At 37.7% G+C, this 26,614-nt stretch overlaps 1 protein-coding gene across 1 annotated transcript in view; it reads right to left on the reverse strand.

Annotated features, from left to right (window-relative positions):
- The window catches only part of DNAH11 (dynein axonemal heavy chain 11), a 335,383-nt gene that overhangs the window by 53,349 nt on the left and 255,420 nt on the right, over positions 1-26,614 (reverse strand). The window contains 2 exon segments of the mRNA XM_061198505.1: positions 9,842-9,964; positions 11,168-11,403. Coding sequence (XP_061054488.1) covers positions 9,842-9,964; positions 11,168-11,403 — 359 coding nt within the window.

The following is a 26,614-nucleotide window of genomic DNA, read 5'->3' on the forward strand; positions in this document are numbered from 1 at the left end:
GAAAAGCAGCAATATTCAATTTAGAATAAGGACTTGCTTCTGGGGCAGATCCAAGTCTTTACTAGGAATGGCTGCAGTAAAATGCTATTTTTAAAAAACATTTGCAAAACCTTTCTTACAACACAGTTTGGTGAGAAATTTCTGAAAATATTGTATTATTATACTGAAGGTTGTCCCTCTAGGATGGATGATTCAGAGAGCTAACACATTCTCTAAATAGGAGGAAGTCCATTCTCCAGGCCTCACTGGAGCTGCTTTGTCAAGGTGAAGAGATAGCAGGTGGGTTTTGAGATAAGTAAATAAAATAGTTCCAGGAGTTGGGGAAAAAAAACACACTCAGGAGAAGCAAAAAACCTTCTCAATAGACATCTAAAAGCCTTACTGCATGTCCCGCTGTTTCAAATGAAAAGCTTCTAGATTAGACGTGTGAGCTGCAATAGCCCTGGCTGCGCGCACAGCTGAAGGGTCAGGTGCCGCGCGGGCAGCCGGGAGGGGTTACTTAGCAACCTCGGCAGGAAGGCCGGAGCGAGGTGGTCAAACCCGGCTCGGGAAGAAAGGATTCGGCTCAAAGCTGCACAGCTGGCCAGACGTTCAAGGAAAGGAAGGAAAGAAAGTCCTGAATTGAAATGAGTTGTCTCACTGCTTCATGCAGTTAATATAACCAACACGTCCTTCTAAGATAAAAGCAAACTTCGATTAGAATTTTTTAAAAAAAGATTAAAGTCGCAAGAGTCCAGATACCACTGAACAGAAAAAAAAAAAAAGCGAAAAAATCATAGATTATTTCCCCTTTGATATATGTATATAGCCTATATGTATAAAACATACATGTTATATATATTTATAAAGGTACTTCAATATATCATTATTTAAACATTATAACGTAGCATGAAAAATAAAGAAATTCTGGTTCCATTTGTATTGTTCTTTTTTTTAGAAAATTGCTTTTTTAAAGAAAAGAATCTAAAGGTTCTGAATCTGTGGCCCTGTTTGGTATTTTCTTTCAGATAAAGTCAAACAATGTTAGCAAGATGAATGAGAAGATGTACTACCTGTAGACCCTGAATATTACACCTAAAATTTTTTAGATTGAATTTAGGGATAGCAAGGTTGCTGGAGGTTTTTTCTGCAATTAAACTTTGTTTTTTCAACTTTAGAAATTGGGAGAGACTAGAATGCCGAATTCTACCAGATGAGGGCATGAATTGACTTGAAAACAAAAATATACTTACCCCTAGGGACATAATGAGAGAACTACATCACTCCAGAGTTTATTGAAAAACCATAAGCTTCCAGCTCAAGAGAGCACGTTCTATTCAGTGTGGGGTTTAATTTAACATGGTTCTATCTTAAATTTCACCCAGGAACTCATTCAAAGAGATCCATAATCAACTACAGAACAATCGCATGGCAGCAACTCCAAGAGCAGCGACATAATCATACGTAAACTGGAAACTTGCTTACTAAAACAGTTCTTATTAATTTTAGCACAACCTTCAGGAAACTTAGTCATTATAAAATAAATACTATCTGTAAAATGCTGTCTCATTTTATTATTTCTATAAAAATAGAAATTTCTATCATCTAGCTAATATTTCTATTAGTTTTAAGTTTCTTTCTAGGGAATGCTACTTAAAGACTATTACTAAAAGAATAACCATATAAAATTAAATATAGAATGAAGTATAAATTGTCTTTAAGAAACATTTATATGCTCAGGAACAAGCTGAAATACATCTTGCAGTAAGGTTACTCCAGCTAAAATTAAAGTTCAAAAAGTACTTCAATTAATATTTGGGGAGATTAGAAAGATTAAAGAGAGAGAATTTTAGGAAGATGCTTTACAGATCAGCAGCTTCTTTAATATGTAAGCCAGTAAATTTGCTTTGGAAAAAGTATGTGTTGATAAATCTTCCCAGATATGTTTTCTGTCGATTGACACCATATGATATATTTTACTTAAGATTAGGATTATCTGGAGTTCGGTGGATTTAATTATTTGTAATTACCCAGCTGTTGTCAGCCTGTGGTCATTTTATGATGGGGTATCTACTGTGTGGGTCAGGTTCAACTGTATGTCTTCTCAAACACAGATTTAATGTGCTATTGATGAAACCATTACTACAGCCAAATTGAAGTCTGGGCTGATGTATTGGTCCACAGGGAGCTGTCAGACATGAAAGGAGTAATTAGTATTCATTACTTCATACTCCACAACATTCCAATTATTAATGAACTTCAACTTTTGGACTATGCTGTATATATCACAAGCATCTTCTCAGACATTCATTATTAGGAAGAATAGACTAATACTGTTTTTTTTTTTTAAAGGCCCCCAGAGCAAAGAGAACTAAAATAAACAAAAACACTATAAATAGCCAAAAACTTTCTGAGGGATGTGGCTTTCTCTCAGGAGTATGAAAGTGTTATTCCACATGCCCTTGGGGAAGATGATACAGTACAGACATTCTGGGTAAATGCAACAGCTTTGCAATCCCTGCGGGTTGTTTCCTCCTCCTTTTGCTTGTTTTCAATGCTATTTTATCTTTACAATACAAAGGGAAACATATTTGTAACTCCACAGGGAATCTCAAAGAGTAACATAGAAATGTAAAGATAGAAGGGGATGGAAACAAAATCAAGTAAAATGTTCATTGTTGGAGATCAGAACAGAAAAGACCTATTCGAAAACTGACAAACATGTACATTAGTTTGGGATGGGATCAAGATAAAGTCAATAGTTTTCTGTTCCTGTTTACCGATGGGTATCTCTATTATTAAACAAAACCATATCAACATGTTTCTATTAATTTTGTTTTCCATTGTTTTCTCCCAGTTTTTATTTATTGCATTAAAAGAAAGGTAATTCCTATTCCTACCAATCTTTTTTTTTTCTAGATCCCCTTATAGGTGCCATACGTATACATATTTTTAAAAAGTTTCTCTCTCTCTTTTAAAACTTACATGAAGGAACAAAAAAGCATTTGCTTTGCTTAAACATACTTCTTGTGAGGTAAAAACAATACAGTCACTAAAATACCAAATTTTATTCCAAAGTACTTTTAAAGCTTTTATGAATAAAACTGTTCTTAAAATTTTGAGTGTCCTCATCTTTTCCATTCAAAAAAAGAGGTGGGGAAAAAAACCAGGGTGGTAGGAATAGTTCCTCATAGGAAGAGGTAGCTAATATACAAATCTTTCATGTTATTAAAAAAAAACAGCAGAAGAATGAAAGTTCCTAACTCAGTTCTCTGGAAGACTTCACAACCCTTAAATACTACTGGTGAGCATGTAAAAGTGTACAACTTTGGAAAGCAATTTGGCATTTTCTTTTACAGCTTATTGTGCGCACTCTCTACAACCCAACTATTCTACTCCAGAATATAAACGCTGAAGAACCCCTTGCTGTGTGCACCTTTAGATACGTATATGCGTATTCAGTATGCTAATATTCACAGCAGCATGTTTTGTAATAGCAAAAAAATCAGAAAATTACCTAAATGTCCTTCAATAAAAATATTCAATAAAGTGAGAAAGAGCCACACCACTGAATATAACAGTGACAAAAATGAGATTAGAGTTAAATGAATAGAATTAGAGCTAAAAAACAAGAATATAGCTAAGTCTTAGAAGCATAATTCTGAGTAAAAAAATTCAAGTCCCTTTTAACTATATAAGCTATGATGGATTTTTATAAAGTCCCAAATCAGACAAAAATAAGCAGTATATTGTTTTGGAAAATGCATATATATGATAAAACTATCTTAAATAAAGTAATGAAGTGATGATGAAATTTAAAATACTGACTATTTTTGGAGATGAGGCAGAATGGGAAAGGAGAGGAGCACAAAGGTAGATTAAAGAATACTGGTCCTCTTTCAGTTCATAATTTGAATGGTAGATACCTGTCTAAATTATTATTATGATTTATAACTTTTATATATTATATATTTTATATGTATCAGTATTAAGTAATAAAATTTAAATAACCAAAACCCTCTGCTGCTTTTAGGTGGCAACTTAAAACATCAAAAGATATGATGGACTCCTCCCCTCCCCACCCCTCCTTTTTGCTGATATGCTTTGTGACTCCACTCATGGTTCATCCACGCTTCCCATGTCCGAAAGACAAGGTCTTACTTCAGTAGGTCTGGCTGAACATCTGGTCCATGCTCCCAATCACCCACACACTATACCCATCACTCGTTAAAGATTCAAGGGCAACAATACATATTGAATATCTGTATGTGCTATGCTTTTCGTATTTTTTTCCTCACTAGATGACAAGACATAAACAGAAAAACAGGTTAACCAACTTACCCCCAATCACCAAACTAGAGTGCAGCAAACTAAGACGTGACCCAAGTTCCATCTTACTACTTGAACCCCAATGCTAGTTTCTAACAACAACACACAGTGCATAAACCCCACCTCATAGTCCTAAAAGTCTCTCTTGAAAATGCACATGTAGCAACCAAGACAATGGGCTGAGCACTGTATTTACTTTCGTTCCCTTTCTTTCCCTTCCCATTGTATTTACTTTTCTTCCCTATGGAAATGATGGAAAGACGCATGCTTAAAGAAACAATGTTTCTTTAAGGGTGGAAGGGATATATTAGGAGGTTGGGATTAACATATACACACTACTGTATATAAAATAGATAAACAACAAGGTCCTACTGTATAGCACAAGGAACCCTACTCAGTACTCTGTAAGAGCCTATATAGGAAGAGAATCTGAAAAAGAATATATATATATATATATATATATATATATATATATATATATATATACACAACTGATTCACTTTGCTGTATACCTGAAGCTAACACAATGTTGTAAATCAACTATACTCCAATATAAAATAAAAATTAAATAAAAAAAGAAACAATGAATTAAAAATCATGTTAAAAAATAAGAAAGAGTACAATGAGTGGAAATTTAAAAATTGAGTCATTAAAGAAAGTGATGAGAAACTTAATGGACAATATTAGCAAAAGTTAACAACAGGCATTCATGGAAGGCTAATTAACATATCCTTATTAACAATAAAATATAAAACAAAGCAGCAATGAGATAAGGATTCTATTATTTGATGTTTCTATTGGCTCTTGCTCATGGTGCCTTATTTCCTCATGTGTTCTGTGATTTTTGCCTGTGAACTCATGTACCTTTGAATTAGATCTTTCACAATCCTCTAAAGTCTGGATTTACGGACATTATTCCAAAGAGGGTCTTTGTTTGCTTCTGCCAAGTGCACTGGGGTGTGACCAACCCAAGGCCACTTTAAAATAAGTTAATGGTTTGAGGTATTTTAGGGCACGCAAGTAATAAAAATTTGTCTTAAACATTCATAAGAAAGATGGATGTGGTGAGGAATTCTCTGGGGATACTTTTCCATCTCTTCCCAGCACCAAAGTAGAGAAAGTTTCCTTTCTGCAGTGCTGGTTTTTGTTTAACTTTTAACAAATTTACCCTTAAATAGAAGGTATGGCCCCTTGAGGCTCTAGCATTAAGCACGAATCTCTTAGCAGACTCCACACCCTGAATAGGCCCTAGACTTGGTCCAAGCTCTGTACATCCATCAAAACAGAAACCCAAGATTATCAGGTTTTAGCAGGTACCCTCAGGAAAAAACCAGCTTTGGTGTTCCTTATCTTTCTACTTCCTGCTTTTTGGTCACACTTTTTTTTTTTTTTTTGGTCAACTGAGTGATACATTTCAAAAAGTGTTTTTAATAACGTAACTAACACATTTAGCTGTTTTTCAGTATTCACATATCTAATCTGCCATAGTGCCAGAAATAAAAGTCTATGTTTTTACTGTTTTGTTTTTATTTTAGTTAACCATATTTTTAAAGGCATATAGTATGATTCTTATCGATAGAGAACTTGTAATCTAATAAGGATATATAAGGGAATTTAAGCATATTTTAAGAATGACATATAAAGGCAAAATGACAGTCACACAGTATAGCACGTAGTATGTATGGGAAGCATTAAATGCAGAAAAGTTAAATTCCCATTTAATTGACTGAATAGCAGTTAAATTCCAAATGAAGTGAATTTGGGATTTGCATTGATAGAAAAGGTAAATAAAATAGCACATTATAGAAAGGGGGATTATCTGTGTGAAGTAATGAAAAATGAGGTTGGTAAAAGGAAACTCAGTATCAAACAGGTAAGGCATTTTGCAGGTTTCATAGAAAAGCTTTAATTCAATTCAAAGTAATTGACAATAGAATTCTTAATGGGAGTGATGAAAGAAGCAATATTAAAAAAAATTATTTTAACCACACTCTGGGTTGGAGAGAAGTAAGAAGAGAAAGGATGTAAAGGGATCACTACAGTCAGCATGAAGAAATGAATGGCCTAAACTACACTGTAAGGTACAGATATGAAAACAAAACATAGATGAGAAAATAAACAGAGTTTAGGGGAAAAATAGAATGTAAGAGTAGGAAGAGTTAGACTGGCAAAGGAGAATTCATAGGAATTCTACGGAAAGATGGTAGTGCCTATGTATTTGGAAAATCTGGTTAAGAAACTAGGTTTCCATGCATTAAATTTCATATAGTCTTGAGCATCCAAGAAGACATTGACTAAGCTCTTTCAGGCCCCATTTTTCTCATCTGGGAAGTGAATGTTCCCTCTTCTGACTATATAGCATCTCCATAGATAATCACATCTTCTATGATGCTTAACCATCTCTCTATGTAGATGTTCCCCAATCTACATGCTCAGCCAAGATTTTAAGCTCCATACTCACATATTCCATGGCTTCTTAGACTTCTTTTTTGAGAATGAGTGTTAAAGTAGCACCTCAATCTTTGAATGTCTAATAAGTGAAATAGTTACCTCTTTCCCTGCACTTATTCCTATTCCTATATCACATCTCTCCATAAGCCATACCATCATTTAACCTGGCAGAAGACCGGAAATCACCCTTGAACTTTCCTTTTCCCTACTAACAAAATCCCATTATTGACCATGAACTGATGATATCAACTCCTTGAGAATTCTTTGGTTTGCCCTCTCCTCTCCACCTCTACTGTCGCTGGCTTAGTTTAGGCTCGTATCATGTCTCAACTGGACTATTGCAATTGTTTGCTAATTGGACGGACCCCGGCTCTAGGTCCACGTGCCTTCAATCAATACTCCACACTGCCAACAGTGTCCTTTCAAAAACATAAATCTGATCTCATTACTCCTAGGATGCTTAAGAGTCTTCACTAGCTTCCCCACTGACTCATGCTCATGATTCTCAAGTGAAAATATGGAAACTCCAGATGTGTTACTCCAGGAAGGCAAGGTCCTTTGGTCAAAAACCACTGCTGTTGTCAACTAGTGTTACTGATAGGAACGGACCCCTTTAATGTCTTTGGGGAAAAAGCATTATCACCCAAGGCCAACCTATGGTCATCTGTGGGTACACAAGGATGTCAACATTCTGGGTCCTGATAGTCCAGTCTCATCTCTCTCAGTCCATACACCTCCCTTTCCCACCCCCAAAATGGGACTGTCTACATATTTGAATCTTAACTGCAGTTCCCCAAAGCTGTTGGGCTGTTTTGTGTGTTTTGCTATTTGGTATTAGCTCTCTCGTTCCAGAATTCTCTTCTCCCATTTTTCTGTCTGACAAATGCCCACTCACCTTTCAACTCACATTAAATGTAAATGTAATCAAATGCAATTTTTTCCACAAAGCCTTCCCAGGTCTCCACTATGGAGCTGATGACTCCCTATCATGCATACTTCTATCACCACACCAATGGCAAGTATTACTTTTACTGTTTGTAGGTCTGACTTTCCCCTAAGGAAATGTAGCTTCCTTAAGGGCAGGGTCTGTACCTTATCATGCTTTGAATCTCCAGCCCCCAGTACAGTGCCTGGCATCTAGCAGTGCTCAGAGAAGGTTTATTCAGTGACTAACAGAATATGCAATGACTCAGATTCTCTGAATAAAGAAACTCTAAAAACATCTAAAAAAAACTGGAGATAAACATCTAAATTTACCTTCATAAAAGTGGTTGTTTCCACACATAAGAGTTTAGGAGCTAAAACTGTTACGGTAACAACTGCATGCAATAAACACCATTTATTATATTCTTATATATCATTTAAAATTCTCTTGACCTTTTAAAAAAAAGCTACAGTGATATGATCAATTCTATAAAGCCTAATAGAGAGTACTTATTCAGGAAATATTATTAATTTGGAATAAATTGTTCTGCTTTGATATTCTGTGATAAAGAATTTGATGCTTTATGTAAAATAATTTGTTTCTGAAATAAAAAAAAACCCTCTGGGATTCTCACTTATACTTAACTATATCCACACTGAGAAAAAAATCAGGACTGAACTTTGTCTCTGGAAATTTCAGATTATCAAAAAAAAAAAGATATATATATATATACACATATATACAGAGAGAGAGAGAGACCAAATTTCTTACACCTAAATTGTGTTATTGAAGGTCCAAGTTAAAGCTAAGAGAATATTATTTCACTGACAAAACTTCTAAGTCTTCATAAAAGAGTCAGAACCTTAATAACAAGGATTTCACTTTAGTGACATTCAAGATTTTACACTGTATTTTTAACACATCACACACAGCTACAATTATATTTATGTTAGAGCTGCAGTTTGTCAAGTGCCTTATTAGATTGTTCTAAATGCGTGTCTGGGTAAATTTTGGTTTATTAAACAATTATAAGTTGTCACTCACTGTAAATGGATTTAGTTGGTGAGTTGTAAAATAAATACTAATCAGAGACTTTTTACAAAATAGAAGTTAGTCACCCTTAAGTAGGTCTATTTCCACGTAAAATTGACAGGAATAATCTAGTGATGAAAAGAGAGACAAGACACCTTTGAGGCAGAGAGTGGATATCAAAGAAGAAGGGTGTTGGGGAAGTTCTGAATTACACCTTTGTGAAGAAGAAAAAAAAAAAAAAAAGAGAAGGAAATCCAGTGAAATAAGCCTAGTCAATGTTGATTTCTTGAGTGAAGAGGCACAGAGAGCTGTGGGAATGCCACAATCTCCCCTGAGCCCACACAGGCTCAGAGACATAAGTGCTGCATCTGAACTTTTATACATTTATAGAAAGTGTGTGATGCCTCCTTGGAAACAGCTTCGCTGCCCCTGGGAGAATGTCCTGGAGAGCCAGTGTCCGGGGGAATGGCAGCATTTGTAACATCACGTAGAGTTCACCAAGGGTGTGCCCCGTCCGCCACTGCCGGTATGCGGATGATCTTATGGGTCCACTAATGAACTCTTTTCTTCCTAATGGTTATATATATTTTGAATGTATAGGGAAAAATAGAACCAGCACAGTAAACCCATGATTTCATAGATGCTATGACTTGAGTAAGGCTTACTTGGGTAAGGCTGAGTTAAAAAAAAAATAGAGTGGATTTAAAATAGTTTTTTAAAAATAATAAGTAAATAAGGATACAAGCAATATGCAGTTAAGGCAAACATACTAAAGGTGTTTTGCGAAGTACTGAAGGTAGAAAAATATTCAACTAATAAAGGAGCTAATAAAGGAACAACTAATAAAGGAGGAACTACTCTCAGATTTGTGACAATGCATTTTTGGAGTCTATAAATCAGGAATTGGGTAACATGAATCTAAATCCACCAAACAAATAGTCTGAACATCTGGATCACGTCAAGGTTGCTTTGGTCTTGGAATGCAGAAGCCTTGGGATGGAAACTCAGAAATATCACCAAGAGTATTCCCATAGATTACACTTGATTATGAGGCCAAGAAATAGAAGCTGATGATCAAACTCATATGTAGCACAAAATGTATGTTAAAAATTCAATAATACTTACTTTCCTTTTTTAATTGTGTTCCTGCCAAGCAATGGATCAAGGACTGGATCTATCGTTTCCTCAAGGTTTTCAAGTAAGATGACATCTCCAAAGGCCAAAGCGGTTTCAATGTCATTCAAAAACCTTAAAGTTCAGTCAGAATCAAGAAAAAATGTAAATAAGCACCAGGAAAGTGTTCAAAATTATTTATACTCAACTATATTTCATTTAATGTAAATACTTTAGACGGAGCAAACTAACTTAGAGAAAACTAAATATTTTATAAAGTAGTATTTTCTTCAACTAGAATACATGGAAATTAAAGATTAAATTTTGAGATAAATTTCAGTTACATTTTTCCAAGTGAAATTCAGTAGTGTGAACTAATGAGTCCATGTGAAAATTACCGACTTTTGATAGTAATCATGGTTGAAATAAATGTAACCTACCCAAACATTATAAATTTAAATTTACTCAATAGGTCCTCTTTGGATAAAAAAATTAAAAATTATATTAAATGCCTTGTGGCTTTATCAAATTTTCATTTTTTAAACATTTAGATTCAGTCATGTAAAGTGGTGAACTATCATTTTATTTCATTCCCACTCTCCAAAAACAGTCTCTCCTATTCAAAAATAATTTTCTCCAAGTATTCAGATAAGCAAAGAGACCATTTATCTGCACGATTGCAGACATTCCTTATTCCATTTTACATGTCAAAAGATGATGGAGGAGTGAAGTGACGTATCAGTATGACTAAAATTATCTATTCAGCATTAACTGAAGACCAACTACATACCAGAGAGCTTTCTACTTATCAGAAAACACTGTCATGCGGACCGAGGGACAGAAAATCTCAGAGTAGATTCAGTTCTCAAAAGTGACATGTAAAGCTTGACTAAAAAATTATCTTCAGGCATTCTGTTGGGAATTGAGCCATGTTAAAACCCCACTGTAGGCGAAGTACATATTTAGTAATATAACTGGAACCATCATTAAACCTATAGGTGCAGCTGACAATTCTTGGGTTACCATACGCCAAAGTCCTAAAGAAGGATTATAATACATCGTATTTCCATTATTGGCCTTAGGAAATTTTTCCTCTCACATGCAGTGTTTGTTCTAACCTTCCAACTAATTTCTTCTTCAGGTAAGTGGATGCCACCCAACGTAAATGCCCTTTCAACAGAGATACTTTATGGGAAACGTGAGCAGGCAGATAAACAAGTCGTACCAAACTATCACATTTCAAAGTGGTGGAGAGGTCTAAGAAATGCCAGGACTTGGTAAAAGTCAGACCCATTTCCGGCAGCTCAACAGAAAGTCAACCCTTCAGGTTTCACATACCCTTTCCGGCCCACTTGTGTGATTTTCAGGTCAGTTCCATACTTATTCTTGATCCACTTAATTCCCTGCTGCTGGGGATCTATCAGCAGGGGCCAGCGCTCGCAGTGTGTTAGGATAGCAGCGTTCTCGGTGGACATTCTGTCACTGGGCAGTCCTTCATTATTCCAGGTGGCAACTGTGGCATCATCCGTCAACATGGCAATCATGCCCAGGCCTTCAGTTATTGGAATGGAGACCTTTAAAATCAGAGTTGAAGGCAATAAACTGCCAGTGTGGCAGAGCACGACAGACAAGAAAACAAGAGACCAAAGCCCAAAGAACACATACAAATTCTCCTGACTCTCAAAAGCCAAATAAAACTCTCATCATGAAATACAATTCGACCCAATAACCCCATTGTTCACCTCTTGGAATTCTGTCAACTGCAGCATCCAACATCTGATTTGTTCCTGCATCTATCTGGCTTCAAGCAAAAGGGACTTTGCCCTCTATACACACCTACAGCAACTCCAACAAGGTGAGAGTGAATTTAGACTCCAGCAAGTATGGCAGGACAACAGAAATGTATAATATTTGCCCAGTGGAGTAATCATCCCACATAAGCAATGCTACATTGCACTCTCTTGCTTCCAGCATTTCATCTTTTTTCTACAGATCAACACTACAGAGAGGTGACTTCTCTCTCTGGGGTGGGTTCATGGAATCTATTCAGTCCGCTGGAACTCCGTCAGCTTGTGGTGGTACCCAGCAACTTCGACTGCAGCCTCTCCTCTGAGAGGGAATTGTCTACAGTGTGACTGTGAAGAGAAGCATTACAAAGTGGGGAGTTGTTGGGGGGAGGGATAAATTAGGAGTACGGGATTAACAGATGCAAGCTATGTTACATAAAATAGATAAGGAACAAGGATTTACTGTATAACCCAGGAAACAATATTCAATATCTTGTAATAACCTATAATGGAAAATCACCTGAAAAAATATAAATACATAACTGAATCACTTTGCTGTACACCTGAAACTAACACAATATTGTAAATCAACTATACTTCAATAAAAAAATTTTTTACAAAAGAAAAAAAACCAAACTTGCTTCCTTTAAAAGAGAAAGAAGAAACCTATTTTTTTTTTTAGAAACCTATTTTAAAGATAAGCATCAGTTCTTTACAAAAGTGGACTGATTTTACAAAAAATAAATAAGATTCTAGAAAGGAATTTATTAAGGAATTTATTCGATCAGTCATCAACGACCAAACATTTATTGAGCACCTCCTACATATGTGTGGAGACACCACGATCAGCAAGATGAATAAGGAACTAGTCCCCTGGCTGGGTAGGGGGGCTAACATGGAAACATGCCTCCATAAGAGAGGGCAGTAAGAGCCCCACCTGGATGAAGTAGGCAGGGGAGGCTGTAGCAGCAGTTGGTGTTTGATTTCTTGGTTGCCCACAAAGCTTCAGCAAACAGAATGCTGGAAGAATTCCCACAGTAAAGCTGAGATCCAATGTGAGGTTAGTATAGGAAAAGTTAGCAATAATATGCCTACTGTTCCTACTGACAATGGTATCTTATAAATAAATCAAACTTTACCTCCTAGTGATAGGAGCAAGCAGCCTTGATATCTGACTCCACAAGCAAATAGCTATCTTACAGAATAAGCATCCTCTTATTAGCAAGAACTCCATGGCTTTAATTTCTTAACTTCTACTTAATACAAACAACTTGAAACAACTAGAGGCTTAAAATAACTTTAATTTCTGACACTATAAAGAGTAAGCGTGTAGATCTTGTGTCCGAATTCGACAATTTGAATTATTTGAGCACCTACTGTGTACAGAGTACAGTTCAGGGGATCAAAGAGAAGTCCCCCTTTGTTAATGGCCACTTTAACCTAGTAGGGGAAACAAAGCAGATAACTCACACTATAGAATATCATAAATACTGTAAAATACGTTGAGACTTATATTTTTAGAAACAAAGTTTAGGATATTTGCTTTACAGTATGATGTTCAAATAGGCAGTTGCGTGACAGAGAAATTTTTTCATCAAAAAAAAATTTTTTTTTTTGATGAAAGTTCATAATAATGCAGTTGACAAGAAAATTAGTTATTTCTGAGATATACATTTTAAAGTAATAACTAGGATTATGACTTATAACATTATACCAGAACATATAAGATTTTTAGAAATTTCATGTAATGTCTGAAACATTTATATTAACATATTTCCATACAAATAACCCAATGAAAGTTTAGTATTAGTTGTTTTGTTTGTTTGTTTATACTGCAGGTTCTTATTAGTCGTCAATTTTATACACATCAGTGTATACATGTCAATCCCAATCGCCCAATTCAGCACACCACCATCCCCACCCCACCGCAGTTTTCCCCCCTTGGTGTCCATATGTCTGTTCTCTACATCTGTGTCTCAACTTCTGCCCTGCAAGCCGGCTCATCTGTACCATTTTTCTAGGTTCCACATACATGCGTTAATATACGATATTTGTTTTTCTCTTTCTGACTTACTTCACTCTGTATGACAGTCTCTAGATCCATCCACGTCTCAACAAATGACTCAATTTCGTTCCTTTTTATGGCTGAGTAATATTCCATTGTATATATGTACCACAACTTCTTTATCCATTCATCTGTCGATGGGCATTTAGGTTGCTTCCATGACCTGGCTATTGTAAATAGTGCTGCAATGAACATTCGGGTGCATGTGTCTTTTTGAATTACGGTTTTCTCTGGGTATATGCCCAGTAGTGGGATTGCTGGGTCATATGGTAATTCTATTTTTAGTTTTTTAAGGAACATCCATATTGTTCTCCATAGTGGCTGTATCAATTTACATTCCCACCAACAGTGCAAGAGGGCTCCCTTTTCTCCACACCCTCTCCAGCATTTGTTGTTTGTAGATTTTCTGATGATGCCCATTCTAACTGGTGTGAGATGATACCTCATTGTAGTTTTGATTTGCATTTCTCTAATAATTAGTGATGTTGAGCATCTTTTCTTGTGCTTCGTGGCCGTCTGTATGTCTTCTTTGGAGAAATGTCTATTTAGGTCTTCTGCCCATTTTTGGATTGGGGTGTTTGTTTCTTTAATATTGAGCTGAATGAGCTGTTTATACATTTTGGAGATTAATCCTTTGTCCGTTGATTCGTTGGCAAATATTTTCTCCCATTCTGAGGGTTGTCTTTTCGTCTTGTTTATGGTTTCCTTTGCTGTGCAAAAGCTTTGAAGTTTCATTAGGTCCCATTTGTTTATTTTTGTTTTTATTTCCATTACTCTAGGAGGTGGATCAAAAAAGATCTTGCTGTGATTTATGTCAAAGAGTGTTCTTCCTATGTTTTCCTCTAAGAGTTTTATAGTGTCCAGTCTTACATTTAGGTCTCGAATCCATTTTGAGTTTATTTTTGTGTATGGTGTTAGGGAGTACTCTAATTTCATTCTTTTACATGTAGCTGTCCAGTTTTCCCAGCACCACTTATTGAAGAGACTGTCTTTTCTCCATTGTATATCTTTGCCTCCTTTGTCATAGATTAGTTGACCATAGGTGCGTGGGTTTATCTCTGGGCTTTCTATCTTGTTCCATTGATCTATGTTTCTGTTTTTGTGCCAGTACCGTATTGTCTTGATTACTGTAGCTTTGTAGTATAGTCTGAAGTCAGGGAGCCTGATTCCTCCAGCTCCGTTTTTTTCCCTCAAGACTGCTTTGGCTATTTGGGGTCTTTTGTGTCTCCATACAAATTTTAAGATGATTTGTTCTAGCTCCGTAAAAAATGCCATTGGTAATTTGATAGGGATTGCATTGAATCTGTAGATTGCTTTGGGTAGTATAGTCATTTTCACAATGTTGACTCTTCCAATCCAAGAACATGGTATATCTCTCCATCTGTTTATATCATCTTTAATTTCCTTCATCAGTGTCTTACAGTTTTCTGCATACAGGTCTTTTGTCTCCCTAGGTAGGTTTATTCCTAGGTATTTTCTTTTTGTTGCAATGGTAAATGGGAGTGTTTCCATAATTTCTCTTTCAGATTTTTCATCATTAGTGTATAGGAATGCAAGAGATTTCTGTGCATTAATTTTGTATCCTGTAACTTTACCATATTCATTAATTAGCTCTAGCAGTTTTCTGGTGGCAGTTTTAGGATTCTCTATGTATAGTATCATGTCATCTGCAAAAAGTGACAGTTTTACTTCTTCTTTTCCAATTTGTATTCCTTTTATTTCTTTTTCTTCTCTGAGTGCCATGGCTAGGACTTCCAGAACTATGTTGAATAATAGTGGTGAGAGTGGACATCCTTCTCTCGTTCCTGATCTTAGAGGAAATGCTTTCAGTTTTTCACCATTGAGAATGATGTTTGCTGTGGGTTTGTCATATATGGCCTTTATTATGTTGAGGTAGGTTCCCTCTATGCCCACTTTCTGGAGAGTTTTTATCATAAATGGGTGTTGAATTTTGTCAAAAGCTTTTTCTGCATCTACTGAGATGATCATATGGTTTTTATTCTTCAATTTGTTAATATGGTGTATCACATTGATTGATTTGTGTATATTGAAGAATCCTTGCATCTCTGGGATAAATCCCACTTGATCGTGGTGTATGATCCTTTTAATGTGTTGTTGGATTCTGTTTGCTAGTATTTTGTTGAGGATTTTTGCATCTATATTCATCAGTGATATTGGTCTGTAATTTTCTTTTTCTGTAGTGTCTTTGTCTGGTTTTGGTATCAGGGTGATGGTGGCCTCATAGAATGAGTTTGGGAGTGTTCCTTCCTCTGCAATTTTTTGGAAGAGTTTGAGAAGGATAGGTGTTAGCTCTTCTCTAAATGTTTGATAGAATTCACCTGTGAAGCCATCTGGTCCTGGACTTTTGTTTGTTGGAAGATTTTTAATCACAGTTTCAATTTCATTACTTGTGATTAGTCTGTTCATATTTTCTGCTTCTTCCTGGTTCAGTCTTGGAAGGTTATACCTTTCTAAGAATTTGTCCATTTCTTCCAGGTTGTCCATTTTATTGGCATAAAGTTGCTTGTAGTAGTCTCTTAGGATGCTTTGTATTTCTGCGGTGTCTGTTGTAACTTCTCCTTTTTCATTTCTGATTTTATTGATCTGAGTCCTCTCCCTCTTTTTCTTGATGAGTCTGGCTAATGGCTTATCAATTTTGTTTATCTTCTCAAAGAACCAGCTTTTAGTTTTATTGATCTTTGCTATTGTTTTCTTTGTTTCTATTTCATTTATTTCTGATCTGATCTTTATGATTTCTTTCCTTCTGCTAACTTTGGGTTTTGTTTGTTCTTCTTTCTCTAGTTTCTTTAGGTGTAAGGTTAGATTGTTTACTTGAGATTTTTCTTGTTTCTTGAGGTAGGCTTGTATAGCTATAAACTTCCCTCTTAGAACTGCTTTTGCTGCATCCCATAGGTTTTGGGTTGTCGTGTTTTCGTTGTCATTTGTCTCTAGGTATTTTTTGATTTCCTCTTTGATTTCTTCAGTGATCTCTTGGTTATTTAGTAACGTATTGTTTAGCCTCCATGTGTTTGTGTTTTTTACGTTTTTTCCCCCGTAATTCATTTCTAATCTCATAGCGTTGTGGTCAGAAAAGATGCTTGATATGATTTCAATTTTCTTAAATTTACTGAGGCTTGATTTGTGACCCAAGATGTGATCTATCCTGGAGAATGTTCCCTGCGCACTTGAGAAGAACGTGTAATCTGCTGTTTTTGGATGGAATGTCCTATAAATATCAATTAAATCTATCTGGTCTATTGTGTCATTTAAAGCTTCTGTTTCCTTATTTATTTTCATTTTGGATGATCTGTCCATTGGTGTAAGTGAGGTGTTAAAGTCCCCCACTATTATTGTGTTCCTGTCAATTTCCTCTTTTATAGCTGTTAGCAGTTGCCTTATGTATTGAGGTGCTCCTATGTTGGGTGTATATATATTTATAATTGTTATATCTTCTTCTTGGATTGATCCCTTGATCATTATGTAGTGTCCTTCCTTGTCTCTTGTAACATTCTTTATTTTAAAGTCTATTTTATCTGATATGAGTGTAGCTACTCCAGCTTTCTTTTGATTTCCATTTGCATGGAATATCTTTTTCCATCCCCTCACTTTCAGTCTGTATGTGTCCCTAGGTCTAAAGTGGGTCTCTTGTAGACAGCATATATATGCGTCTTGTTTTTGTATCCATTCAGCAAGCCTGTGTCTTTTGGTTGGAGCATTTAATCCATTCACGTTTAAGGTAATTATCGATATGTATGTTCCTATGACCATTTTCTTAATTGTTTTGGGTTTGTGTTTGTAGGTCCTTTTCTTCTCTTGTGTTTCCCACTTAGAGAAGTTCCTTTAGCATTTGTGGTAGAGCTGGTTTTGTGGTGCTGAATTCTCTTAGCTTTTGCTTGTCTGTAAAGCTTTTGATTTCTCCACCAAATCTAAATGAGATCCTTGCCGGGTAGAGTAATCTTGGTTGTAGGTTCTTCCCTTTCATCACTTTAAGTATATCATGCCACTCCCTTCTGGATTGTAGAGTTTCTGCTGAGAAATCAGCTGTTAACCTTATGGGAGTTCCCTTGTATGTTATTTGTCGTTTTTCCCTTGCTGCTTTCAATAATTTTTCTTTGTCTTTAATTTTTGCCACTTTGATTACTATGTGTCTCGGCGTGCTTCTCCTTGGGTTTATCCTGTATGGGACTCTCTGCGCTTCCTGGACTTGGGTGGCTATTTCCTTTCCCATGTTAGGGAAGTTTTCGACTATAATCTCTTCAAATATTTTCTCAGGTCCTTTCTCTCTCTCTTCTCCTTCTGGGACCCCTATAATGCGAATGTTGTTGCGTTTAATGTTGTCCCAGAGGTCTCTTAGGCTGTCTTCATTTCTTTTCATTGTTTTTTCTTTAGTCTGTTCCGCAGCAGTGAATTCCACCATTCTGTCTTCCAGGTCACTTATCCGTTCTTCTGCCTCAGTTATTCTACTATTGATTCCTTCTAGTGTAGTTTTCATTTCAGTTATTGTATTGGTCATCTCTGTTTGTTTGGTCTTTAATTCTTCTAGGTCTTTGTTAATCATTTCTTGCATCTTCTCAATCTTTGCCTCCATTCTTATTCCAAGGTCCTGGATCATCTTCACTATCATTATTCTGAATTCTTTTTCTGGAAGGTTGCCTATCTCCACTTCATTTAGTTGTTTTTCTGGGGTTTTTTTCTTGTTCCTTCATCTGGTATATAGTCCTCTGCCTTTTCATCTCGTCTATCTTTCTGTAACTGTGGTTTTTGTTCCACAGGCTGCAGGATTGTAGTTTTTCTTGCTTCTGCTGTCTGCCCTCTGGTGGTTGAGGCTATCTAAGAGACTTGATGGGAGGCTCTGGTGGTGGGTAGAGCTGACTGTTGCTGTGGTGGTCAGAGCTCCGTAAAACTTTAATCCACTTGACTGTTGATGGGTGGGGCTGGGTTCCCTCCCTGTTGGTTGTTTTGCCTGAGGCAACCCAACACTGGAGCCTACCCGGGCTCTTTGGTGGGGCTAATGGCAGACTCTGGGAGGGCTCACGCCAAGGAGTATTTCCCAGAACCTCCGCTGCCAGTGTCCTTGTCCCCACGGTGAAACAGAGCCACACCCCGCCACTGCAGGAGACCCCCAAACACCAGCAGGTAGGTCTGGTTCAGTCTCCCCCAGGGTCACTGCTCCTTCCCCTGGGTCCCGATGCACACACTATTTTGTGTGCGCCCTCCAAGAGTGGGGTCTCTGTTTCCCCCAGTCCTGTCGAAGTCCTGCAATCAATTCCCACTAGGCTTCAAAATCTGATTCTCTATGAATTCCTCCTCCCGTTGCCGGACCCCCAGGTTGGGAAGCCTGACGTGGGGCTCAGAACGTTCACTCCAGTGGGTGGACTTCTGTGGTATAAGTGCTCGCCAGTCTGTGAGTCACCCACCCAGCAGTTATGGGATTTGATTTTACTCTGATTGCGCCCCTCCTACCGTCTCACTGTGGCTTCTCCTCTGTCCTTGGACGTGGGGTATCCTCCTTGGTGAAGTCCAGTGTCTTCCTGTCGATAATTGTCCAGCAGCCAGTTGTGATTCTGGTGCTCTCGCAAGAGGGGGTGAGAGCACTTCCTTCTACTTCGCCATCTTGGTTAATCCTCCCCTCAAAAAAATTTTTGATAGTTGCAATACAGTTATCACTTTCACAGTAATTTTAACCTAGGTTTAGAGTGGGGAAAATAAACCTCAATTCATATGTTATCTTCTTTTTAATCCACTCTTCTTTGCAGAATTCCTTGAAGGAGTCTGCAAAAACAGAAACCAAGTGCAGAGAAGGAGTCCAAAGTCAGCCTAGCAATTCAGTGAGAATCCATCTAATTGCTTCATTAAATAGTGCAGCATGCTGTCAGTCAGGATGGAGCTGAAAAAAAAGGGAAAGAGCCTCCCCTCTTAAGAAGTTTTACTAGAGGGAAAAGAACAGGCTGGAAGCACATACCCTGAGCCAAGCTTGACTAATCCTAACACCAAATGCCTATTAGCATCCTCTGAGAATTGACCAAGTGATATATTCCAAAGGATAAAAGGGAACTTCCTGATGAGGTAAGACTCCCAGTTTCTTTTAATATGACGGTAACAAAACAACCAGTATTTGTAAGGTTTTAAGTGCTTACAAAAGTTACTCATATACTTTCACTCTGTTCATTGCCTCACTTAACTCTCACAGGAGTTCTGCCAAGTAGATGTCTCTCTCACTCTCTTTTTGCTCAGGACACGGAGGCTTAGAAAGGTTAACTCCATGTATAATACTTCCATGTATTTGCTCTGTCTATAAACTGCTAGGTCAGATTAATGAGTGGAGCGCAAATGCCTCCTTGAACCTGCACATGTCTTCATTTGTCTGCCCAGCAGACGATAACTTTGGAAACAATTTTGGGTAACAATTTTATTTGGATCCTCAAGGCCACGTACGCCCACTGCCCCTGTCCTTTTCAGTTACCACCACACTGCTCTGAATGGATGGCATTCCCCATGCCATCCTCCAAACTCATGTCCCCACTGTCACACTTTCTGACAATTGTTCCCGCACGTCCTATAGTATCCTAGTCCTATTTGGGCCAAACTCTCTTGCTCCCTCTATCTGCTTGTCTCAACTAAAACCCAGCTCTTCCCTAGGGCAGTGGCTCTCAACCCCAGGCTGTATATTAGAATCACATGAGAGCTTTCAAAGCTGCCAACATACCCCCCCCCCCCAATCTCTAATGATTCAACTTCAATTGGCATCTGTATGTTTTCAAAGTTCACTCCCACATGATTTAAACGTGAAGCTGGAGTCCAAGAACCAATGCCCTAGGGTATCACTTCCCTTGAGGGCTTTCTTAAGTAGACTTCATTTTCTTAATATTCCCATTACTGAAAAAATGTGTGTGGGTAACAGTGGTCATTCTTCTTACTCCCCTGCACATCATTCCAAGACCACAGCTCTTCCGTCCTTGAGGAAAAATGCCACCTCTGAGGCCCATGGAGTCCAGCTCTACAATCCTCTATGTATCCTCCTCATATTAAAGCCTCAGCCATTGGTCCTTCTCACTTTCCAAGTTTGGCTATCAATCTGTGACAACCTCAGTGCGCATGGAGATGACGAATCCACTCTCCAGCCTTGACATCCTTCATGCCAAAGTTCTACATTTCCTTTCCACTCTAGCATTCTGGGGGAGGAGGCAGAGGGAGGGTAAAATCTCAGAACCCACTGGGAAGATCACACAACACGCCCATGCCTAGTCTCCCTTGCACACCCCCTACCCTCAACGATGTTGGTATATTTTGGGAGGGTATTACACCATCTCCTTCTTTAGATGGAAATGCTATCCCAGACCTTGTAATAATCTGAAATTGTTTCATTATTGAAATCTAAACATCTAATACCCAATTCTTTAACCCTGATTATCTATTCCTCTCTCACACCTTTAAACATAATACTTACTCTTACCAATAGCATTAAGACAACCAGTCCTTTACCCACCACCGATTTTTCATTGTGGCAAAACATACATATCATAAAATTTGTCATTTTAATCATTTTAATGTGTACAGTTCAGTGATATTAAGTACATTCACATTGCTGAGCAATCACCACTACAATCCATGTCCAGAATTTTTTCATCTCCTCAAGCTGAAACCCCATACCTATTAAACAGTAACTCCCATTACCCCCTGCCCACAGCCCCTGGCAACTACCATGGTACTTTCTTTTTCTATGAAGCTGACAGTTCTAGGTACCTCATATAAGTGGAATCACACAATATTGGTCCTCTTATGACTGGCTTATTTCACTTAACATAACATCTGCAATGTCCATCCAAGTTGTAGCATGTGTTAGAATTTCCTTCCTTTTTTAGACTGAATAATATTCCACTGTGTGTATATGCTACATTTTCTTTATCCATTCATCTGTTGATGGACATTTGGATTTCTTCTACATTTTGGCTATTGTGAATAATGCTGCTATAAACAAATATACAAGTATCTGTTTGAGTCCTTGCTTTTACTTCCTTTGGGTAGTAGATTCCCCAAAGTGGAACTGTTGGATTATACGGTAATTCTACATTTAGCTTTTTGAGAAACACTATCATATGTTTAACCACTTTTTTTTTTAAACATCTTTATTGGAGTATAATTGCTTTACAATGGCATGTTAGTTTCTGCTTTATAACAAAGTGAATCAGCTCTACATATACATATATCCCCATATCCTCTCCTTCTTGCGTCTCCCTCCCACCCTCCCTATCCTACCCCTCTAGGTGGTCACAAAGCATCAAGCTGATCTCCCTGTGCTATGCAGCTGCTTCCCACGAGCTATCTATTTTGCATTTGGTAGTGTATACATGTCAATGCTACTCTCTCACTTCATCCCAGCTCACCCTTCACCCTCCCCGTGTCCTCAAGTCCATTCTCTATGTCTGCGTCTTTATTCCTGTCCTGTCCCTCGGTTCATCAGAACCATTTTTTTTTTAGAGTCCATATATATGTGTTAGCATACGGTACTTATTTTTCTCTTTCTGACTTACTTCACTCTGTATGACAGACTCTAGGTCCATCCACTTCACGATAAATAATTCAATTTTGTTTCTTTTTATGGCTGAGTTATATTCCATTGTATATATGTGCCACATCTTCTTTATCCATTCATCTGTTGATGGACACTTAGGTTGCTTCCATGTCCTGGCTACTGTAAATAGTGCTGCAACGAACATTGTAACCCTTAACTTTTAACTACACTCACATCTTTACGGAACCTAAATAGAGCCTTCCTTTCCTTAATCGTTTTTCTGACTGTCACACGACCGTCCCTGTCTTCTTTTCCTTCTGGCTTATCTGCCTATAAATCTTGTACCCTGGCTGAAATATACATTCTCTGTCTTCTCTTTTTGCTCCCAGACTGTGAGTATTGTTGATGACAGCTTTATTACTGTGACTACAAATTTATCTTTTCCAAATTCATCTTTGGTTTCCTAAAGCTGCTTGGCAACACTTAACATCTACTCTCCAACTGCTCTCGATGGGTATTTTGGATGTTTTCACCACCCTCCTCACAGCGATCTTCGAGTTTCAATTTTCTTATCTTTGGCCAACTGGCACTGCAATTTCCTGCTTCCCTGAGAGAAGAGAGACCAGCAGCTATGACTACATCAGCTTTCTTTCCCTGTATCAGTATCTCTGCCTGTGTCCACCTTTGTCTCCTTCCATCCCACCTAACTTGAAGGAGTCTTGCGTCTTCTACCTGAGGGTCATTCCATTTTCCTCTATTCTGATGCCTTCTTCCCAATTTCTGATGGATCGGGCCTCTTCCCCCTTTTATCATCAGCAATTACTTTTCCATTCCTTCTGTGGAAGCATAGAAACATGCTCTAGTCTCATTCATACTGAAAAAACAAACCCTTCACTTACTTCATGTCTCTAACTAGGCACTTCTGTTCATCTCCTCTTCACAGGCAAATTCCTACAAGAACAATCTGCTTTTTCTGCCTACTTTCCTCACTTCCTGCATAACTCAGTGCAATCTGGCTTCTGGCTGGTTACACCTTCGTGGTCACAAAAGACCTTCACATTTCCAAGTCTGATGACACTTTTACTTCTTAGTTCTTTTCTCACTTGTCTCTATGGCTTTGGCATCACTGACCATCCCCATGTTTCTACTCTTATCTCCTATGACACCATTCTTGCCTGGGGCTTCTCCAGTCTCTGCCGGGCGCCTTCTTCAACTTCCTCGACTTCCTATTTACATGTCAGCACTGACTCAGCTCCCTTTACTCTAAACCTCTTCCCTAGAAGATCTCACCACACCTATAGTTCCAAGAACTACCTTACATCAATCACTCCCAGATATGACTCCCATCCAATAACACTCTTGTCCAGCTCTCTACTGGTTATTGACACTTGAATGTTTCAGAGACACCTCAATGTTTCTAAAACCAAACTCTTCTTCTTTTCTCTCAAACTAATTGTATTGTATTTTCTTTTTTTTTAAGCCTTATCCATATTTTAATCTTATTTAAATGTGCTTACATACATATATTTTTAATAATGTAACATCACCATTTTCTAAAGCCCCCAAATTCCTTTGAAATCCTTTTTAAAAAAATTTTTATTTTATTTATTTATTTTCGGCTGTGTTGGGTCTTCACTGTTGCACAAGGGCTTTCTCTAGTTGCGGCGAGCGGGGGATACTCTTCGTTGTGGTGTACGGGCTTCTCATTGCGGTGGCTTCTCTTGTTGAGGAGCACACGGGCTCTAGGCGCACGGGCTTCAGTAGTTGTGGCACATGGGCTCAGTAGTTGTGGCTCACAGGCTTAGTTGCTCCGCGGCATGTGGGATCTTCCCGGACCAGGGCTCGAACCCGTGTCCCCTGCATTGGCAGGTGGATTCTTAACCACTGCGCCACCAGGGAAGTCCTCTCAAACTAATTTTAATTTGAGGGAATAGCACCTTCATATATTTACTTTCTCCCCATCAATCCATTGCATTGTTTCATCAACTCTTCTTCCTTGCCCCCTCTGGAATCACGCCCCAGCTTGCCACGTCTACTGTCATCACTTTGTTCAGTTCATTGTCTTCTGGACTGTCATTCTAACAGATAACAATAGTCTCTTCCCCCTCCAAGTCCTGTTCCCTCTGTGGCCAGTGTGAGCTTTCAAATGAGTAATCTGATCATGTCACAGACCTGCTTAAAATCCTTCAATGACTCCCCATGCCTCGGATTAATTTCAAACTTCTTTTCTTAGTTTATTATATGGGGTTATAATATGGCCCCTCACTAATTCTGTAATGTTCATCTATATTGTCCATTTTATAATTATACATCAGTCCATCTACATTTTCTAAGTTATTTAACATTCTAACACTTAACTCACTTGGAACTCTTTTTATTTAACATGAAGCCATGAAGGAGAGTACTAGCTGTATTTCTGCCCAAATGGTTGGTCAGTTGTTCTATCATTTATTGAATAGAATAATCCATTTATTGAATAATCCATTACTTACCCCACTGATACACAATGTACATTTAAGCACACATTTATTTTAAAATATGTATTGGTAGTCTGGTAGTTCCTCAAAAGATTAAACATAGAGTTACCACACAGCTTAGAAAATTTCACTCCTACGTATGTACCAAAGAGAAATGAAACATGTCCACAAAAAAAATTTGTACATGAAAAATTCAAATGTTCATAGCCACATTATTCACAATAATCAAAAAGCAGAAACAACAAAAATGCCCATCAACTGATGAATGGATAAATGAAATGTGGTATATCCATCTAAGGAATATTATTCAGTCATAAAAAGGAGTGAAAGACTGACACAGGCTACATCATGAATGAACCTTAAAAATGTGCTAAGTGAAAGAAGTCAGTCATAAAACACCACATATTTGATGAGTTCATTCATATGAAATGTTCCAAACAGGGAAATCTTTAGAGACATAAAACAGATTAGTGGTTGTATAAGCCCAGTAAGAATGGGGTGACTGGGGGTGATAGCTAATGGGTGTAGGGTTTATATTGGGAGTGATGAAAATGCTCCAGAATTGACTGTGATGACAGTTGCACAACTCTATGAATACACTAAACACTACTGAACTGTATACTTTAAATGGGTGAATTGTATGGTATACAAATTATATCTCAATGAAAAGGAATACTGAACATCCACAATGCTCCAGGCACCATTCTAGGATGGAACAGTGAACAAAACATGCAAAACACTTGCTTCCATGGATCTTACATTTTCTCTGGGGGAGGGAAAAGATATTAACCATAACAAGTTTATGAATAAGATAACATATTAGAAAGTAATAAATGTTATGGTGAAAAATATGGAGCAGAATGAGGCATGCTGAGGGATGAAGGTTGTAGTCACATCTAGGGATTTGAAGCTGTTGTTTGAACAAAGACCTGATTGATGGAAGGGAGTGGGACAACGTATGTCCTCAGGGAAGGTACTTCAAGACAGAAGAAACGGCTAGTGCAAAGGTCCTGAGGCTGCAGCATATCTGGCATATTCAAGGAAGGTGGCCAGTGTGATTAGATCAGAGTAGTGAGGAAAGGCATAACAGGTAATGAAACAAAGAGAGATAACAGGGCCAAATCATGTAGGGTTTTATAAGCCTCTGGAGGGTTTCTAGCTTTTGCTCTGAGTGCGATGGGGAGTCATTAGAGGGATTTTAGAAGAAAATTCACTTAATCTGACTTGCATTTTTAAAGGGTCACACTGGCTGATATGTTGAGCTCCGATTTTGAAGAGAAGCCACGAATGTAGAAGCAGGGAAACCAGTTAGGAGGTTTTCGCACTAACTGAAGAGGAATATGATGGCTTGGCCCAGGAATGGAAGCACTGAAGGTGGTGAAAAGTGGTCAGATTCTGAATATATTTTAAAGGTGCAGCCTACAGAATTTCCTAGATGGACTGGATGTGGGTGTCAGAAAAAGACTGACATCAAAATGACTCCAGGGTTTTCAAGCCTGAGCTAACAAAAGGATGGGCCTACCATTAAACAAATCGGGAACACGTAGGTAGAAAAAGTTTTAGGGGGAAGATCAGGATTTCAGCTTGGATGTTCTATATTTGAGACATCTTTCAGACACAGAAGTGAAGATGCCATTGTCTGGGCTGCAGGAGATAGTGGTATCCAGGTGGCATTTAAAGCCATGAACCTTAGCACAGGGAACTATACTCGATATTTTGTAATAAAAGGGAAAAGAATCTAAAAAGGAATATATATATATCTGAATCGCTGTGCTGTATACCTGAAATTACCACGATATTGTAAATCAACTATTCTTCAATTAAAAAAGAAAAGAATAAAAAAAATACATAAATAAAGCCATGAACCTAGTAAGAAGCAGTTCAAAGACTAAAGTTTGGGTGATTTCAACATTAAGAGATTGGGGAGAAGAGGAAAAAAAAATC

Source organism: Eubalaena glacialis, chromosome 8 (assembly GCF_028564815.1).
Source record: "Eubalaena glacialis isolate mEubGla1 chromosome 8, mEubGla1.1.hap2.+ XY, whole genome shotgun sequence".
Taxonomy (NCBI): domain Eukaryota; kingdom Metazoa; phylum Chordata; class Mammalia; order Artiodactyla; family Balaenidae; genus Eubalaena; species Eubalaena glacialis.